This window comes from Zonotrichia leucophrys, chromosome 2 (genome assembly GCF_028769735.1).
Source record: "Zonotrichia leucophrys gambelii isolate GWCS_2022_RI chromosome 2, RI_Zleu_2.0, whole genome shotgun sequence".
Taxonomy (NCBI): Eukaryota; Metazoa; Chordata; class Aves; order Passeriformes; family Passerellidae; genus Zonotrichia; species Zonotrichia leucophrys.
This window is the reverse complement of record NC_088171.1, coordinates 95,265,166-95,285,498: the sequence shown is the minus strand read 5'-3', so window position 1 is coordinate 95,285,498 and position 20,333 is coordinate 95,265,166. Positions and strand designations below refer to the sequence as shown.

At 39.2% G+C, this 20,333-nt stretch overlaps 1 protein-coding gene across 1 annotated transcript; it reads left to right on the top strand.

The window, feature by feature from the left end:
* Positions 1-3,536: 3,536 nt before the first annotated feature.
* C2H18orf63 (chromosome 2 C18orf63 homolog) lies at positions 3,537-17,243 on the top strand. Its single transcript, XM_064703202.1, has 13 exons — positions 3,537-3,670; positions 4,317-4,395; positions 5,805-5,861; positions 7,164-7,275; positions 7,843-7,884; positions 8,824-8,900; positions 10,321-10,430; positions 11,050-11,146; positions 11,244-11,329; positions 11,905-12,088; positions 13,504-14,580; positions 15,552-15,668; positions 17,187-17,243. The coding sequence occupies exons 1-13, from the start codon at positions 3,537-3,539 to the stop codon at positions 17,241-17,243; spliced, it is 2,229 nt and encodes a 742-aa protein (XP_064559272.1).
* The last annotated feature ends 3,090 nt before the right edge of the window (positions 17,244-20,333 follow it).

Below are 20,333 nucleotides of genomic sequence, written 5' to 3'. Positions count from 1 at the left end.
TCCCGCCTCGCCGGCCTCTCATTGGTCGAGGGCAATGCCACTCAAAGCAGACAGGCAGCCTGGAGGCTGCCGTGACGCCCGGGGGCGGGACTTTGCCGTGGTGCCCCGCCCTCTCCCGCCTCCCCGCCGTCCCACGTGACCGGCTGGCGGCGGGCGGGGCGGGGCGGGGCGGGGATGGTGCCGGGACAGCCCCGCTGGTCGCGCTCGGGCCTCTGTCGGTGCCGGGCACTGCAGTCGCAGCTTCTCTCCTGTCCGCTTCCCGGCATGGTCACCTCAGCGTTCCCCACTTTGGCAGCGGCGAGCTGGGGGCTGCCGGTGTGCGCTGCGACGAGCTAATCGCCGACTTGCGATGTAGAACCGCATTGGAATGGTTTAGGTTGGAAGGGACCTTTTCGGTCATCTAGTTCCTATTCCCTGATATGGGGACCACTCGACAAGATTGTTCAAAGTCCGATCCAGCCTGGCCTTGAACACTTCCAGTACAAGAAAGATAAGGAACAGCTGGAGAGTGTACAGCACAGGGCCACAAAGATGTTTAGGAGTCTACAGCTCTTCTTATGAGAAGAGACACAGGGAGCTGTCAGACTCTTTTCAGTGAGACAGGTCGAGGAACAATGGCCATAAACTAAAAAACAAGAAGTTTCACCTTAACGTGAAGACGTTCACATTGAGAGTGGCACAGATGGGCCGGTCGGGGCTGCCCCGACCTGGACGTGTTCCTGTGAAGCCTGCAGGGGGGTTGGGCTAGGTCATCTCCAGAGGTCCCTTCCAACCCTAACAGTCTGTGATTATGCGATTCAGGCTCCCCGCGCAGCCTGTTCCAGTGCCTCAGCACCCTCACAGTAAAGATTTTTTCCCCTAACATCTAAGGTGAATTATCCTGGTGCCGCTGTGGTAAAGCCGGCTGGCGCCCCGGCTCGGCCAAGCGCTGCCTGTGCACGGCTAAAGCCCCGTAGGGCGCACGTAGGGCCGGGTGCGGCTGAGTTACACCCGGACACACCGGGGCTCTGCCGGGGCTCTGGCCGGCGCTGTGACCGCCCGAGCACCCCCTGCCCTCTCCTGCCGGTGTCCCAGCAGGCAGGGGCTGCCACACACACAGGGAAGTCTCACATCCTCGCTGATCCCGGCAGGCGGCAGTGCACGAAGGCGGGAAGCGCCGCTTTTCCCGCGCAGCCCGTGAGGCGATCCCGGCGGGAGCGCCCCTGCCACAGGCTCTTCCTCCCAGCTCCTCAAAACCTCCCGGCTGCCGCACGAGTCCCTCGCCCTGCCTTAGGAGGGCTCCCCCGCGGGACTTGGAGCGAGGCTTCCCTGTGGCACTGCCCTGCTTTGCTGCCAGGTGGGCGGAGAGCACAGGGAGCAGTGCCTTCCCCTTCTCTCGGGAGGCTCTGTCACCAATCCAGCATCCTGTTTCCCTGCAGTTTAGGCTGAGGTAAAATATGTTTCCTTTGCTCCGGTCTCAGATGTGTCCGATGGCTTTGTCTGTATTTCAGGCCCCACATCCCCACATCCATGGCAGCTTGGGTGCCTCAGCAGCAATAGCCCCGTGGACACACTCAGGCGTGATTATAGGCTGGATTTGTGGGGGGATTTTTTGTAGCTTAAAATTTACCCAGTGTGACCTGTCACCCTTCCTCAGAGCTTAACTTCTGCACTCTGAGCCTGAGTGCAGGACAGCTTCGTACTTCATGGAATGTCACCACCCATCCTCAGATCCTGCCTCAACTTTTCAGTCAGCCTGACAGTAAGCGTAGCTGCTCTCCCTCAGATTGGTGTTGTTCCCAGCTTTGATAAAGAAGCTCTTCATTGCGGCTCCAGGTAGTTACTGAAAATTGCAAACAGTGCTGCCGAGCTCTGGGATTTCGTTGCCTGTTCAGGCAGAACAGACAGGGATGGCCATTCCCTGACTGATGTTCCTTTCAAGTTCACGCGCTGTGATTATTGGCACGTAAAGGTCCCATTTCTCCCACACACGTAAATTCCCCTCGAACAGAGGGCGGTTGTGTTCATTTCCCGTGATTTATATCCAGTCGCTCTTTCTTAACTGGCAGCTCTGTGCTGCGTTTCTCTTTATCCTCTCCCCTGAAGGGAGAAGTCTTTTGCAAGCACTCTGTCCCATTAGCTTTTAAGATGTCTGAGAAGATTTAACTTAGGCGTAATACAGCAAATTGTTCCCACAGGGGAGTCATCCTCAAGCAGCAAGCAGGGCACTGGAGCATTGCAGCATGTGTTTTACAACATCTCTGCCACAAAACCCCCCAATAAACATTATGAAAGCCTCGGACTCAGGCTTTCTTTTCCATGGTTGCAAAAAGACAATATTTTTTTCTCCCCTTTTTTTTTTTTTTAATTGAACTTTCCCTTGAGCTGTACCTTTTGGAATTCTCTGATGAAGTGATAGTCTTGGCTGGCATTTAAAAAAACCCTGCTTTTTGTGACTGCTGAAAAACATTGAAATGTGTTTTCCTGTAAGGGTAAGAAATAAGAAAGCATTATTTTCTTTTAAATGACAGTTATAAAACACTTACCATGTGATTTTTCTTGGATATGATGGAGGTTAATCTGTTTAAAGTGTTACACTGTAAAGAAAGCAAAGGAAAATCAGAACACCAAAGTTATCTTTGACATTGTTCCTCAAAATATGCTTTCAGTTCATAATTGTTTTATCAGAATTGACAAAATTGCTTTTTCAGGTGAATACCTGGTGAGTTCATAAAATATGGGATCAAAATATTTATTGCTGTCCTCACTGTGTTGGTGAGACCATTTCCTAAGATTGTTTTTAAGTTTGGAGAAGGGAGAAATATAAATATACTATAAAAAACAGCTTTTAATATAAAAACCAGCTTTTTCTGGTGTGGAGTGTTCGTTCCCAGCTTTCTGTCTACCTTCTTTTTTTGAAATACTTTGATTGAAAAAGGTGATACAGTTAAAAGTAATGAAATGTTCAAGTAATGAAATGTTCAAGTAATGAAATATTAGATTTTTTTTTGTCATGAATATTCTACCTCATTATATTCTACCTCATTACACTGACCCTGGCCTGTGCCGCAGGGCAAAGGAGCACACCACAGGCATTCAACAAGATGGGTAATATGAAATCATATTATTCCCATTCACATGTAATTTGTTAGTACTGCATCAAAGGATCAGAGTCTTAGTCTGAAATTCTACTTCTTTGGGTTCTTTTCGTTGGTTTTTAGGAAGTTCCAAAAATGACAGAGTTCCATTACATGTGCTCAGTTAATATGGCAATCATCATACATATACTCTGTATTCTTTTGTCCTTGTCTTTACTTTGAATATTTTGGCTCTTGCAAATAATTTTTTTTTTCAAGTATAATGCATTATAAATACGAAAAGGATATTCAGCTGTTTTAGCTGACCACATTATATTTTCTCTATATTCTTAATCAAAAGAGAATTGATTATTCATTTACCTAATAACATATAAAGTTCTGTAAACAAACACCTGCCTTACAAAAATTATTATTTTTTCTAAGACCCAGCTGTTGCTTGGGGGCAATCAACAACATACCATGAATAGCACCAGACACCAGCCTCTGTTCTTTGTCAGTCTGCCTGAGCTGCAAAAACTCTGTGCTGCTACAGTAACACTGAGTCCTCAGACACCAGAAACTGAGACAAGGAGTACACAGATAAAGACTTGCCGGTAAAGAGTTTTGGGGGCTGTTGTTTCCAAAAGCTGCTAGTGGTTGTTATTCAAATATTTTATTAGCTGTACTAGAATTAGCTGTAATAAAATCAGAAAAATCCTTATCAGTGGTAAGGAGTACAAAATTGTTTAAAATAGCTTTTTTTTATTTCTTGGGCAAGGGACTTGCTTGCTATTGGGGAACAAAAACAAAATTTCTATTATGTTCTAAATTTCACGAGCTAAAACTAAAGGATACACATACTTCAAATTAATAACTGGTTAAAATTAATCTGTGTTTACTTGCAAAGCTGGGATGCTTCATGTAGTTGAGACTAAGTTAAAAGACTATTTGGAAAGCAGATGTAGACGCCTTAGCATTCACCAAGCATTATGTTATTCCCTTTAAAAGAAAGGGGAGAAATGAAAAATTCTGCCAAAAGGAACACTTTTGGAGAGCTCCATTTGTGTGCCAAAGCCCTGTAATCTTTGTCTTAGACCACTGTGGGTCATCTAGAGCAAGTAACTTGGACTAATCCAATTTATTATACTGAACCAATGGAAACTGATTAAAAGTGGAATGTATTGTGCTTGCAAAAGGTAAGGAAAAGAAATTTAAGCAGAGAAAATAACATTTTTATTTTCTTTCTCATCTTTTTCATAGACAGTTATTATTCCTGTATCAAGAGATCCTTTCTGCACCTGTTATGGGGACCCTGAATCAAATTTCGGTGGTGATGGCGGTCAGTATCACTGTGTAAATAATATCTGTAGTTACAGCCTGCTCTGCAGATGAGCAGAGTGCACCTCACTCAAAAGAGAGAAGAAGCACTATGTTTTATTGAGGTAACATCATAATTTGACAGAGTTTGATGAGTCTGGTGGAATTTAGCAAGGTTTTAACAGTGTTCTGACAAGGTTCAGGAAGTTTGATGCCAAGGTTTATCTTAATAATTACCCATGGAAGAACCATGGAAAGGAAATCTGAGTTAGAATGACTCGGAGAGAGACCGGAGGTGCAAAGGGTAAAGAGGGCCCTCGTGTGGAGACATGAGGTTCAGAGGGATCCCTTTTTAGAATTCCTTCTTGGAGCCTATGTGTGGCTGTACCCAATCTTTGTCTCGCTCTTGGTCAGCACTTCATGCCTAGTGGAATTATCCCTGCAGTGTTTATAGTATCTGAGTAGCTGCATGGATTAGTAATTCTTCATAGCATGAATTCAGCATGCTTTCAGTCACTTAGTGCACATCACAGGTAAGAGGTCTCTTGACCTTTTGTAAGGAAGGTTCTCTAATTTCCAGTATGGAATCTCTAAACTTGAGAGGAGTCCTGCTCAAACCTGCCATGCAGGCCAGCTGTCGTACAGTCTGGCGTTCAGGGAGTGCTCAGATTGAGCCTGTCCTGATTTTAATATTTAAAGGGTGAAGTAATTGGCTCCTAATCAATGGCATAGGCAAGACATGTGTGTTTGATTTAGTGCTGACAGCTCTTTCTGTCCTTCGGTTATCTTGTACTTTCGGGTTTCGGAAACACCTTTTGAAATATTTTTCAAGACACCTTCACTCCCTTGTAGATGAGCCAGGGACTTTCCAGCTGGCAAGTTCATCCCAGGGATGTGAGCCTTGTTGCTTCTTGGTCAGTCAGGACCAAAGTATGGCTAGGGGTCGATTGTATTTGTCACACATACATGTTTCTACAAGTGTTTTGTTTGAGGATCAAGGATAAGTAAAAATATTTCATTTAAAACAGACTTCTTTATTTGTTCATTAGTGATGTAGGACAGCTTAAGTCCTTTATTTTTTTGATGAAATGGCCTTTTCAGATGGTGAACCAATCTGTGGGATGAAATGGACTCAGTTGGTGGATTGTTACCCAATTCATATGGAGAGAAGAAGGTGCAGAGTTCTACAGCTTTGTTTTGGGCAGTCTTTGGCTCACTTGTCTTGCTTGTGACTGTATCCTTAGCTAGAAGTGAGATTGCATTATGACAAATGCCTGAGCTTGTTTTAGTTTTCTCCTTTAAAACACAGGATAAAGTGTTTGCTTAACTCTTCCCTTGCATGATTTTCAAAGGCAAAGTCACTCTTGTACCAGAATTTAATTTATGCTTACTACCAAACCCTTGATTTATTTTTTTTATTGTTACTTTTAGATACCATTTTATGAATCAGGAATATGTCAAGCCTATGTAGAGAGACACGGAGCTACTGTAAGTGCTGAAATATGACACAGTTCTCTAGGCTGTTACACTCATCTGCAATTACTGTTGGCAGAGATAACCCCCCTACTAAAGGGAGTTACTAAGTCTGCCCCATAGACAAAGTGTGTCCTGTGAATGGGGGCATGGTAAATATATTTTGTCAGACTCAATAGCTGTTAGAAGTTTGTGAGCAATACCTCCAGATTTCTCTGCTGCAGTGCCATCCTGCTCCTGCTCAGAGGCATTGGGGACTGACCTCAAGACAACGTTTGGGCCACAAACCTGCAGCTCTCCTGCTAGTGTCATGCCCTTCATTCAGTGGGAATGCTCAAGCAGCTGAACTGTCTCCCCATTCACCTTTGGGTTTACCCAGTGTTCACAGGACAGTCTCAGGGAAACAAAACAAAAGCATAGAGAAGAAATGGAACGCCTGAGCTTAACAGCTGATATATTTTTAGGCCATTGTGCATGTGATTTACAATCTTCTAGTATGCAACCTCTGTGGGGTTTATGAATGTACGTGTGGATGCACTAAAATTGGTGAGTCAGAAGGCTGATTGTAACCAAAGCCAGTGGCTCTCATAATTCATTTGTACAGCCAGCTGGGTGTATCTTCATTTGTTCCAAGAAGTGCAAATGCATAAGCAGATTAGTTAGACATACGCTGTTCAAATATGCTTACCTTACAGAACTGTTAATGTTGATATGTGTGGGTGATCTGTCATTGTTAGGTTTCCCAACACCAAGCAGTTCCTACATGATTCTTTAGAAACATCTCTCTGGAGGTGTATTACTTAACTCCTTTTAGCCTGCTGTAGTTAGTTCCTTGTCTAATGCTGATGGTCAAGAGAAAGCTCTTCAGGACAGGCAGGGAAGCAGAGCTCTTGGTGAGCAAAGCTGCATTTATCTGCTGTGATTGCCAGAAAATGTCCTGGTGGTGACTCTGACAGCAGAAGTAATGTCAGCTTTGGATGTTGTGCCTATTGCCTGGAGGGAGTTGCATATCTAGTAAAGTACTCCAGAGGGTTCAGTTAATCTTTTCCCCAGGTCTATTATCCGCCCTGTGAAAGCATTCTAGGAACTGTTGTGCACCTCACATTAATGACACATGAAATCCAAATGCCTACATCAAATACTGTGCTACCTTCCTCTTGAAGCAAAGCAGATGACAGCTAAACATGTGTGGCACTTACTAGGATTTGGCTCCAAGACGAAGCAGCAGTATGTTTGCTAAAGTTTTGACCGAGGCCTTTAAAAAAATCTGTTAAATTATTAAAAATGTATGTTTCTTTTTGTCACTGTTGTTGTTAGCTGGAAGCACCGCAAACAGTTACTCCAGCCCTTCTCCAAACCTGTCTCGCCTACACACTTACAGCCAGGCTTGCACCCAGGTGGAACAAGGCTGGTCATCTCTTGGTGCAAGGTATTTGACTCACTTGGGTCAGGGATCAAGCATTTAGTTTCCAGTTCTTTATTGTAGTACCTATTTTCCATCATTTAAATTCCATAATTATTTCATTCATTGTAATAAATTGTTTCATTCCTTTATCCTATTACTTTTTTTTTCTTTATTTGCACTTTTATTGTTTTGTTATCCAAGTTCAATGACAAAAGTTAATGTTCTGAATGGACATTCCATTCACCTTTTCATTTTCTTCCTTATCTTTGTAATAGATCAAATAATTATTTCAACTGAATGCAGCATACCACATGAAACCAAATATTGTTGGAAGCAGAGTTAGGAGGAAAAAGTGATGTACAGATTGCTGCCCACTAATATAGCTTTACCTATCTCTCTTTCCTATAGATGTTAATGAATCAGTGAAAAGTTAATTGATAATAGGGGATTTTATCTCCTTAAAAGGAACACACTTTCAGCATTTGTGATAGACACAAATAAAGCTGTGTGATTTCTCCTTTTCTTTTTTTTCAAATAAAGACTTTAGAAATGTGGTTTAGAAAATAATGTCTGTCTATTCTGTTTATTAAGGGAAAGATTTTTTGTCTTGTTCAGGAAGGCAAAATGCTGTTGGTAAGTACAATATTCTGTTAATAGTAAAGTTGAGAGAGCAAGGTAAAGTTAAGCACTTTCCTACTGGTATTACCAGCACAGGTTTTTTGGTTTTCATTCTGAAATAACTTCTGTCAAAACACACTTGGTGGTAGGTAATGTTCTGTCTGTAATAGCTGTCAGCTCAACTGAACCTTTGAAAAATCACTCACAAAGATAATTTTCATACTATTAATCTACAGCCATAGACTGACATTTGTCATTTCAAAGTTATAATTATTGCAGTTAAATGCACTTGCCTTAAATTATGAGTCTTGCAAGTGGTATGAAAGTTCCATAATAATAGATAGGAAAATGGGGAATGGTGACTGTCCAGTATGTACTGTTTGCTGCTCACGAAAATGAAGTCACAAAGCATGCTGGTTAGCTATTGCAAAAATTAAATTAACTTTTATTCCAATATAAAAGTTAAAGATTACATTTGACAATATTGGAGCCTAAGTTTGTAGCAGAGATATGTGTTGAAGAACTCAGAGCTGAGTGAAAGTTCTGGAGGTGTGTCCATAAATGCTTGCCTTGCCCATTTAATCTTTCCTATTGACAGCTCCTGGATGGAAAATACTGTGTTGAATGACTCAGTGCAGCAAATGGTTACATGAACTACATTTGCTTTGTAAATGGGTGTTTGTTTATCAAGGATATGAGGATCAAGCACACAGTTGCACAGCCAGACTTGATTTTCTGAGTTACAGTATGACACTAATTCATTATTATTTTTATTTTTCACAGTTAAAATGCACTTAATTTAATTTCTGTGCTGAGAAAGTCTAACCTTTTGATTTTCAAACACAGCACTTTGACTAACAATTACCTTAAATAAATATTTAGGTTAGCTTTCAGCCTAAGAGATGAGCTGTAATTCAAAACAGGGCATTGTGCTTTTTTTTTTTTTAAATTTAGTTATAGACCTCAATGTGTCAGAGAGACAGCTTTGCATCAGCGTGGAGCCTTGCTCAATTCGGCTGCCGCCCCCCGAGGTATAAGCCAGTTATATTTTCTATGACTGTGTTTGTTTTATTAATCTTAATCTTCTTTTCTGTTAGGTGACTTCCAGTTAGCATGATGGGGATAGAAGTGCTTATTTCTGATTGCATTGAGACATTAACCATATTCATTGACTATCTGCACGGGTTACAAAAGCATAACATCCATATTGTATCTGTGTTGATGCATTCTAGCAAGAGTTGTGAAACTGAGATTTGAGGCTGAGAGGGTTTTCAAAAAAGCAAACAAAATATAGCAGTGAAGTGTCTTTGTGACTCTAGATTTCCTTCTAGCAGTGTTTTCTAGAGAGATTTCAGTCACACTCTAGTACACAGTTTTGAGTAACAATAGAGCAACTACAGGTGAGTTTCTGCGCCACGTTCAAGGTCCCTTTATATGCTTATTATGGAATCTACTTAATTTCTATGCAGTTCCAAAGTATGGAGCAGCCAGGACTATGCTGCTTATAAGTTCAATTTATACATTGTTTAAGAAATCATGGTTGAGGTTGAAAACTTGTTATCCTTTTTGACAGCCATGCCACTTGTGGTGAGTATATCCCTATGTGCAGGGCGTATTTGTCAGGCTTGCCGTTTTTTTCTATATTTCTTATAGAAATATTCTTAAATATTTCTGATCCAAGCTCTTTTTTTGTTGAAATAGAAGAATATAATTTCTTCTGAGACATGCTTGGGACAGCATAAATATTAAAGCTATCTATAAGAAACCAGTTCCTAAATTATATAGACCAATGATGGAAAAGGTCATTATATGTCTTTGTTACCAGTTTGATCCTTTCAATACTTTTCTAAAAAAAAAATGGCCAGATTTTCTTCTCAGTGAATAAATGCAAACCCTCATAGATAACAGAAACATAAAATGTTTCTGAAATCTCTGTCTTTGATTGTTCCCTACAGTCAAATTCTGACATTGTGAAAAAGTGTGGTATTTTTTTGACTTCTCAGAGGATGAAGCTGAATGTCCCATTAATTATGTTCCTTGGACACTTGCACATGTTTAGGCAAAGTGACACACACAGTTACTAGAATGTCAAGCATAGATACCTGATTTGAACTTTTTAAAAACATGCACTGAAGTGAGACAGCTCTCGTTTCATTTGACAAATTCCTTCTATACTCTTATTAAACCATTTTGAATAAAGTTTAAATCTCACTCATTTCAATAAACTTTAAACCTTGTACTTATATGGCTTGTGGAAGGGTAGGCTCTAACATAAGATAGTGTGCAATTTGATGATGGGAAAATCTTCTGAAATAATCAATCTGTGAGAGCTGATGAACAAATAATAATACATCAAGCTTCAGTGTATCGTGATACACAATTATTTTTGAAATTTTTAAATTTGTACTGCTGTAGAATTGTTTGCAAATAAATTTTCTTTTCTGTTTTAAGCTGGGAGATTTTGATATTTCAGCAAACACCGTAAAGCTGTTTGACAGCAATGAAAACACAGTTATTCAGCAACATTCCATATTAAGTAACTGGTGCTATGTTTTGCCAAGGTAGGAATCTGTTCACATTTCAGCAGAAATAAACATTTCTCAGAATGTTTGCCCTACAAATTGTGAATTTGATGCTAGTGATAAGAACACTTCTGTTTTACAGTCTGTTTTAAAGTCAGGCATTTGTTGTTTTTATTGTCTCATTGCTAGGAAAAATAAGAAAAATTAATCAAATAATAAATTACACATTTAAATACTATTTCAGTTTTACTAATCTTTGTGCTACTTATGTGGTATGTGAGAGCATCAGTTTTTCTTAAATACAATTTTAAAGAAAAAGTATTTCCACCTTTGCCATGAACTACCTCTATTTTTACCTAAGATTTTTCATTATAAAATAAAAGAGAAGTAATGATGATATTTGCTTTTGTTCTGCATTCATTGCTAGTGAGTGTAGAAGAGAAATGTCACTTTTACTTTATTCTTTACCATACTTCAGGAATATTGCTATTGTTATGTCATAAACTTATGAGCCAAAGGTATTAGTCCTCAAAATATAAAAACAATCTCTAAATACTTTGAATGCCAAAAATAAGATTTTTTCCCTAAAAAAGCCAGGATATTTTAAACTGGATTTTATGGCACCCTTTCTAAGCATCCCATCTTTACCTGTGCACAGCATGAAAATGGGTCAGATCATAAACATCAGCCACATAATTCCTCCAGAATCTCCTTTCCGTTCATATAAGGATTTTCAGATGCACTGGAAGAGTCTGGTAAGAAACACACACACTGCTTTCATTTTCCCCTCCCTTTTTGGTTTGCCTATTGAGTATGTCCTTGTAATACCTGTCTTTATTTGGTTTATCTAAGTATGGATATATTCTTCCTGAGGATCTTGAAGAGACAAAAACATACTTGAGTGTTTACTTCAAACCAATAGGGGAAAGGTTCTTCACGTATCCTTTCAGAATATATTTGTCACATTTCCTCTCCTACACTTCTAGCAAAGCTCTGCTTTTCATTTTTGAGTGTGCCACACTTCCTTCTTTCATAATTTCACAGTAGTCAGTAGAGAGAGGTGTTTTAATAGAAAAATTGAAACAAAATGTTTAATCAAGTCTCTGTCCCAGTATTGAATAATAGGAAGTGAAATAGAGCAATTTGCTTCATAGCTTCTGTAAATGTGATAATGCCACTTTAAATGTGATGTAAAAGGACAGGGTGTAAAAGAAAGTCAAATTGTGTAAAAATGTGGCCAACAAAGATTGCTTTTAAAGAGACTTTTTTTTTTGCCAGGAAACACTAGACTAAGGGTTACTTATATTGAGTAATCTTTGCTGTTATAGGTTAGTGTGGTATAATTGTGCTAGAGTCCTGTAACTTCATAAACTTCAGGCCCATAAGAAATTAAGTGCTTTTCTCACAATTTTAAAAAACATTTAGGCAAACTCATGTTTTCTTCTCAACAAAGATGATTAATAATTATAGAAGTGTAAAGAAACTTGTTATGTATCCCTGAACACTTACTCAGGTACCCTTTAAGTTGCATCCGAAGTCAGCCAGTGCAGTACTTCCCCAGAACAGATGCAGAAGGAGTAGTGAACTCTTTTCTTTCTGACATGAAGAGCAATTTTTCACAGCTGTGTGGATTTCCAGTAAAGATGACAAGTAAAGCACTTTATGCTACAAAGGAGCTCTCCAGGGCTTCAGTGCATGTAAGGCTTTCTTTATAAATGTATTAATGGCACATATTTTTCATTGTATGAAGTCATGTTGATCATAGTCAGAGCACAGTAAGAGCATATAACTATGCTTTTCACAACAAACTATCAGTCCTGTAAAACTTTTAATTACCATATAAGTAAAAGCTACAGTATTTGCCATTGTAAAGTTGTTACTAACATTATAAATACATTAGAAAATGGACTTGGTGTTAATTAGTTGCTATCAGTACTTGCAATTCTGTAGGGTTTTTTTTTTTACATATCCAGAACTGTCTCAAATCTCTACCATAATTAAAAAAAAGACAGTAATAACAACAATAATAACAGTAACATTATTACAATTGTTGCTGTTACAAGAGCATTTAATGACAGGATAAGTGGGAATGGCTTTAAACTGAAAGAGGGTAGATTTAGATTAGATATTAGGAAGAAATTTTTGCAGTGAGCATGGTGAGGCACTGGAACAGGTTGCCCAAAGATGTGGATTCTCCATCTCTGGAAGTGTGTGAGGCCAGGCTGGATTGGTCTTTGAGCAACCTGGTCTGGTCAAAGTTGTCTATGCCCATGGCAGTGGGGCTGGAACTAGATGATCTGTCAGGTCCCTTCCAACCCAAACCATGATTCTTGATTCTATTATTATTATTACTAGCAGTAGTAGTAATATTACAATTTATTTAACAATAAAAAAAGACTGTGTGGACATAAGCGTTTTAAAACACTGAAGCTGTAAGTTTACTCCATGTCTGGTGATATAAAGGAGGCAAGTAATCAAAACTCCTATATTATTTGAGGTTGTGATGAAGGCTAAGGCTCAAATTTCTTTGGTAGTAGTGTGTTAAAGAAAAAATGAAGTAATTAATTCTGAACAAATAATAGTGACAGAAGATGCAGAGGTTCTAAAATACTATAATCCTCTTCCAGAAAGCAGTTTCTGTTTATGTCTCTCCAGTGATCAAAGCTAGAATGGGTCCTCTGTGTCATCTGCAGTTTTTATAGACATCCAAACTGTCTTTTGCTCAGAATACAGATGCTCTTAGAAGTCTTAAGAGATGAGGAGCCCTGTCAGTCAAGCCCTCTGCAGAACCCCTCAAAAGGGGTAGACATTATCCAGCTGGAAAGCGCTAAATCAAGATAATTACTGTAATTTAAGTCTCTCTTTCTGAGAAATATGATATTCTAGCATAGATTGTAAACAAAGAACTCGGGGAGGATAAAAAAACCCCCTTAATTTATAGTGACAACTAGATATTGTTTTAAAATATAGTAATTCTAATCCAAACCACAAAATTGTATTCTTATATCCTGTGATGTGTATTAGGTTGATGCCATATAGTGGATGCATTAGGTGGCACTATCAGATCGTTAAATCCAGTTTATTCAATTTAGCAGCTCTTGATGTGTTGCAGGAAATAAAACCTAAGCACACGAAATTGGACGGTGAGATGGTTTGTGTAGTATCTCTAACGGAGGCTCCTCCAAGAAAACCGACTTTGCCTGGAATTCCTTCACGGTGCAGTACGGAAAACAGCCACTGGATGGAGCGTTTGATCAAAGAGCCAGGAGCACACAGTTTTCCGAGCAGCAGTGAGAGTCCAGGAGGGGTTAGCATTGGAGCCACTGAGAAATCAATGAGCAATAAGCAAATACCAGGTGTACCAGAGTTACCTGCTGCAAAATCTTTAGGAACACCTGTAAACTCAGCCTTTGAATCCACGCTCCCAAAAGTCAGCAAAATTATACCAATTTTCAAAGGAAAGTTGATGCAAATGAATGGAAGGATCACAAATCAAACAGATAGGAAGAAAAAGGAAAGTGCTGAAAGGCATTCACCAATGAAAAGTGTGGGTGTTTCGTCTTCTATGCTGTCTCTGCACAAATCCAGCATAACTCAGGTTTTCAAACACATTCAAAATATACGAGTCAAAACTCCTACTAACAACAGTGTGCTTCAGGTGAAGAACACGAAGACACACACAAAACATGGTGCACCCATATTCCTATGGAAAACCCAGTCTAGTGGACAAATGGCTGACTCTGATTTTTCTGAAAGCTCAGCTTCACGTGGGAGTCCAAGTGAAGTCAATCACAAAAAGACAAATTCTCCATTCTTTCTTAAGAATGCTGGGCCAGTGCTTCAGAAATCAAATACCAATCCATGTCTGAATACACATGAATCTTCTACTTCCAGTGCAAGAAAGGGGAAAAAGTTTACAAGTCAAAATACTACTCAATTTCTTGAGAAACAACACCAGTCAACGGAAGTGCATTTGCAGATTTGTAAATTAGACAGTGAAATGACAAATTCCAGTTTGTCACTGCAACAAACAAAGAGATCAAATAAAGGAGCTGGGTTAAATATTCATGAATCTGTCTTCAAAGATACAGTGTGCGTGGCCAAAAGTGAAGGAAACAAAGCAGTGTGCCACTCAAAGGACTGTGCTGCTGAGACAACCAGTCACCCTTCCAAACCTGACTTTGAACAGGTAGAGTAAAGAGCAGGGCTCATTCTCACTGCTTCTCACAAATTCAAAAACAACGTTAAGCAATAAAGGGCATGACTTTCATCATGTTCTACCATCATTCTCAATATAGTTTTCTAAAATTCTACCATATAACTTAATGTTTTCAGCCACTGCTGCTTTTGTTTTTCTGAAAGGGAAGATGATTTACTGGTTTTTTTGTGAAATAAACACTTCTTTAATTTGAGACTTTTATGATGGGGTATTAGTTTTCCTTTGTTTTAGACAGTTTATCCAGGTCTGTGTGAGGTTAACACAGTGACATTTTTTTGATGTTCAGTCTCTCTCCACATAAAACCATATTAATGGAATAATTCCTTTCTCATGGAAGGAATCTCAAACCTCATCAATTGTGTAGTGCTGACAGCAGTTGTGTGTAAGGCATTGTGCTGTTAGACAAACATGGAAGTTTTGTAAATACAAGTTTAATTACAGTTTCATGAAAAGCACAAGTTGCAACAGGAAAAAAATCCCACTGGACATGAGGAAAAAATCCTCAGTGTGAGCACAGCTTGTCAGCTACTAGAACAAGTTGCAGAGGGAGGCTTTTGGGTTTGTTAGCCTTCTATTATTCTCAGAACTTGACTGAATGGGACCCAAAGCAAGGTGATCTATCTTTGAAGTTAGCTCTATTTTGAGTAAAAGTTATGATTAGGTGACAGCTAGAAGTACTTTACCACCTAATTTTTCTGTGCTTCTCCCTCCATTTCAATTGAATAAATAGTTGAGCTGATTTCAGTGCAATTTTTATGAGGACGATATATGGCGTACATGGATGAAATGTTTTGGGCTTATCACAATGTAAGTTGGTGGGTTATCAGCTTTGTGTGATGAGGGCACCTTTTGAAAAAGCAGGTAATTTTAAAAGTTAGAGATCTTGTTCAAAATGCCGTGGGGTGTTTTTCTAATGAAGTTACAAACTTCTGTACTTTTAGGTGATTACAGGGAACAAGTATCTGACATGTGAAACCCTGACCTCAAAACCAACTTGGCCAGTCAAGGAGAGCAACATGGAAGGATCTGTAAAGAAAAGTTGTGCCAGAAGAAGACAGGTAAACCCACACACACACATACACTCCTTAATCCTTTCCAGAAAGATGTGAATTAAGGGACAAAAAAGGTATTTAAAAACTTTTAGTATGTTCAAATTAAAATGGGCAGGCTAAGAAATCTTACTGACCTGTCTGGATGAAATTAACCTTAAGCAGGATAAAAGTAACAGTAACCATCAGGTATGATGCTGTCCCTTGAAGAGTGCATGTTAAATGTTTGCAGCAAAAGATGCTGCTGAAATGTTTAATGATGTTACTGTTTCTGAAGCAGATTTTCTAATTCTGCACAAAAGTTCTGGGCATTCTCAGTGGCTCTGAGAGTGGGCTCTGTGAGATTTTCATCTCAAGGACCTGAATTTAGCAATATTCTGCAGAAACGACTTTTTGTTTTGTTATGCTTTTAAAGCCAAGTACAAGGCAATTCTGGATGATTTAACTGTAATTAAAGGAACACAGTCTGTGCAGATCAGAAAAGGCCAGTGCAGCAACCCCAGGGGCCTGCTGCAGGAACACACACCCCAGAGCTGGAGCTGCTGCAGGGAAAAGAGGAGTCTGTGTGGGAAGCGCCAGCCCAGCTGCTCTGAGCTGGCCCCATCCAAGTGCAGCTGGGAAAGGCCCTTCCACAGGGCCACAACCGAGGCAGTGCTCACAGGGCCAGCACTGCAGTGCTGCAGCAGTAGAGTCACTCTCACAAAGAGAAGAAAAACTGCAACTAAAAATAGCTGTTTATAGAAATAACAACACGGGGTCTGGGTGTAGAGGGGAGACTTCCACTACAATATGAAATAGAGTCCTTTGCCTGCTGCTGGGAATGACTCAGACACACTAGGGCTTGTGAGCATGGGAAGCTTGTAGCTGCTCTGGCAGCACTGTTGGAATGGGGAAGGGGCACTGCCCTGTCCTAGTCAGGAGTCACAAGTGCCCCATGCACTCCTCACTCCCCTGGCAGGCTGAGAGTAGCACAGGTACTGCCTGAGCCCTGCAAGCTACTTTTGGGAAGTGTCAGGAACACAGCAAGTTCTCACTGGCGCCACAGTGCTGCCACTGCTGGACTCAAGAGAGGGGGATGCACAGTTCTCAGGAAGTTTCATTGGTGTGTCAGGAATAGGAAAGAGACTTATCTGTTAATTGGCTTCGGGATGGACTCTCTGATGCTCATTAGGCTGATTCCTCCTGTCCCCAGATTAAAATATGATGGTGCCAATTGGGGACACTGGTAAACACATCTCTGAAGAATCAGCCTTTGTCATTACTGATAGCTGGTTTTGAAAGTCATGGTTACCAGCATGTAAAGGGTATTTTCAAAGTAGCTGTGGTCCTAATTATTTAGCCATTGTACTTATAAACATACTTCAGATTATTTATATTGGAAAACAGAAACTTTTATTAATTACTTCTTACTCAACTAAGCATTTCACTCAGAAACAGTTTTTTTAGTTGAACTTTTAGCTTAGTATTGCTGCTTCATTTGCTTTATTGGCTTTTGCCCTTTTCTGTTTGTCTTGTTTTTGTAAGCAGAAAGAAGAAGGTTATTCAAAGTTAAAGAGAGCCAAAAGAAGTAAAACTTCTACTTAAGGTGTTCTGGAGCATTGAAAGGAAACGCTGGGTACGTTTATTAGAAATTTAAAATATTTTCTTTTATTAAAATAATATCATATGTCTGTAATAGTCCCCATGCTTTTGGATCACGATGATATCAGCTGTCTAAAAAAGAATCACTTTAGTATAGAAATGGCTTCTAGAGCAAACTGATGAGGTAACTGAGGTGACTAAATTGCAAATAAAGCAATTGTACTTTTTTTGTGAAACAAACAATGTTAAAAAAAAGGCATTTTGTACTTACTAGAAATTAGAGTTTGACATAAATTTGTACTTTGAGTGGCTCATTTTTCTCTCTGTCTAAAATAAACCTGATTTTTGGGCTTCAAAGTTTCCCTTGAATCTGAGCTGAAGTTAAAACCAAAAACCATTCAAGTGGAGCTGTGTATATTATTTGATATCACTACAAGAAATGTGGCTAAATGCTCTTGTGTTGCCGAGATCTAATCACAGGACAAAATTGTCTGTCATTAAAACGGAATAAATTTAGTTTTGTGACAAGATACTTCAACCCACATTGTGCGTGGTTGTCAGTAATAGTCTTGCAGGATAAAACAAGCTTGTCCTTTGAACGTTCCTTTGAATATCAAGAATACAGCATTAGGACATATATAAGGAGCTCACCAGGTTTAAGGACTGAATGCCTATCACAAGTTATCAGTAGTAAAAGGTACAGGAAAGAGCAGCCTATACAGTTAACTGTTTCAGAGATAAATGGAAGTATATTTATTCAGGTTAAAATACTGATGGAAGCAACATGGTCACACAGACAGAACAGCACAAAAAAAATCTATATTACACAAAGCAAATAGAAAGACAGAGCAATAAAGATGCAAAATATAAACTGTGCATCTTTTAACCTGGCTTTTAACTTCAATGAAAGTGACAAGAGGTAGACAAACGTGCATTTTGTCTCAGAGATGCACTTAATGTCCTTAATTTCCTTATTGGAATGTATTTTCTCCAGTGAACAAATATATCAGTTGTCTGCTTTTCCTAAAGAAAATCTCTGGTATGGATGGAAGCTTTTCATCTCTGACCTTCACACTGATATTCAGCATATTCCATCCCTGGGTTTAGCATTTAATCTCTCCTGCTTCAAGCCAGGCAGTTCAGGCATGGTCCTTCTTCAGAGATGATCTCTTCTAGTGATCAGCACAGATATCCACAGGTCCAAAGTCTGTGGCTTTCACTGAGGATTGATGAGCAGAAGTAGGGTGTCTGTGAATGGTCAGAACTTTACTTTTTTTTTTTACCCTGATACTCTGATTTATTTTTTCTTATTTCTGAGTTAAATGCCACAGCGTCAAGTTGATAATGGTAGATAATGCTTAAAGCCCTGAGAGAAAACAGTGTTTAAAATATGATTTCCAAGAATCCCACTGGTAAGGGGTCTTCATTGGTGTTGATGATTTAAAAAGAAAACTAGAGCTGAAACAACTTCTGCTGTTGGACTCTTGCCTACAGTTTTGATTCTGAAAAGCTGGGCTCTAAATTCCTGCATTATGTATTGCTACACATGCATTCAGAGTACATGTTTTCATTTGAACACTTGGGAATTACTTGTGATTTCCAATTTACTGTGTAGCAAGATTTATGTGTGAGAAGTCCTTACACTGGAATTCAGTGATGTAGTCAGCAGGCAGGACTTTGTTCTATAATTCATGACCAAAAAAAAAACCCCATTTTTTACAATTATTTTGCAAAAAGTGTTAGTTTTTATGACTCATGTGCCAAGTTGCACAGCCTCTTGACTTGTCCAGGAAATCACAGCATAATCCTAGATTTTTTTCTTTGTTTTTGTTAGAGTGTGTTAGTAAAGCAATGTGAGAGAAGTATTTAACATTTTAAGGAGCTGAACATTTGATTCTAATACTAACAGCCTCCATGCTTAGTTCTTTATTAATAAAAGTCACCCTATCATTTTCAAGGTCACAAACAACTGTGAAAGGGAAATTTGTTTTCTAAGACAAATCAGAAGAGCAGAGCTTCCAAAGCACAGCACCTACTGCTACAGAAAGATGTTTCTAAAGAAGCATTTGCAGCATTGCAATCGGTGGAAAAACAGACATATTAAAAATGTCAACTCTGAGGCTTCCAAGCTTTTTCCACTGATCTGCAGAACTCTGTTGTTCTGCTTCTGTGTTGCAGTGAGTGAGATACTGCTGACCTTTGATTTCAGATGCCAAATTTCATTTAGCAAATGGGAAGATAGAAATTCATCACAGACAACAACAATAACAGGATTTCACCTGAAAGAATTTGCTGCTATTATTGTTAGGATGTTGTGTGAATATAATAGTAAGGTAGGAGGTCCACACAATTGGAATGATATAAAAAGTTTTCAGCAGCTTTGGGCTGAGATCTATTGGACTGTTTCTTCTAAAAGGTGCATCCCTCAAAGCAACATTTAGGAATTTATCTTGTAATTTGAAGGCTATTCTCCAGAAATTTCCACAAAGCTATCTTTCAAATGTTTTCTTCATGTGAAATAGTAGCTAAAATAATATCTTTTCTATGTAGTTTTCATTTAAAAAAAAGATTGTGAAAATGTTCAATCTTTCAATGAGAAAGCAATTTCTTTTATGATGGGGGAAAATCTCCTAATCAAATCTAGTAGCAGAAATAGCCTTTGGACTGTGTACATCAGTATACAGTAGGTTGTTGGTACCTCAGTACCTAAAAAGAGTTGCTATTGTAATATTTTTCTGTTATCCTGTCCATTTTCCATTTCTATGGGATTGATTCAGGCTAGGGCTTAATTTATTGCATGATTGACCATCTATAATTGCTAAAGAATGGTATCTTAAGATTCCATCACTTACTTTCTTGTAGAGTTGAGAACATGGTTTTGCTGCCTGACCTCAGCCAAAGGTTGAGAAGGTGTGAAAAGACTTCTGCAACAGAAGTTCCTTCTCCCAACACCACAACTGACTGTGATATTCTGAGGGTTTTAAAGTTAAAAAGCCAAGATCTAAGAGAAAGGATAAATATCCTTTGTACATATATGTACATAATACCTCGTATTTATGATGGAGAGAATTCTTTCTTGTTCTGTATAAAAAT

Excerpts from the sequence above, each read along its gene's own strand:
- C2H18orf63 (XM_064703202.1), top strand. The coding sequence starts at position 3,537 with ATGAATAGCACCAGACACCAGCCTCTGTTCTTTGTCAGTCTGCCTGAG. Across the intron at positions 4,396-5,804 it reads AAATTTCGGTGGTGATGGCG|ATACCATTTTATGAATCAGG; the intron begins GTCAGTATCACT and ends TGTTACTTTTAG. Across the intron at positions 14,581-15,551 it reads CCAAACCTGACTTTGAACAG|GTGATTACAGGGAACAAGTA; the intron begins GTAGAGTAAAGA and ends CTGTACTTTTAG.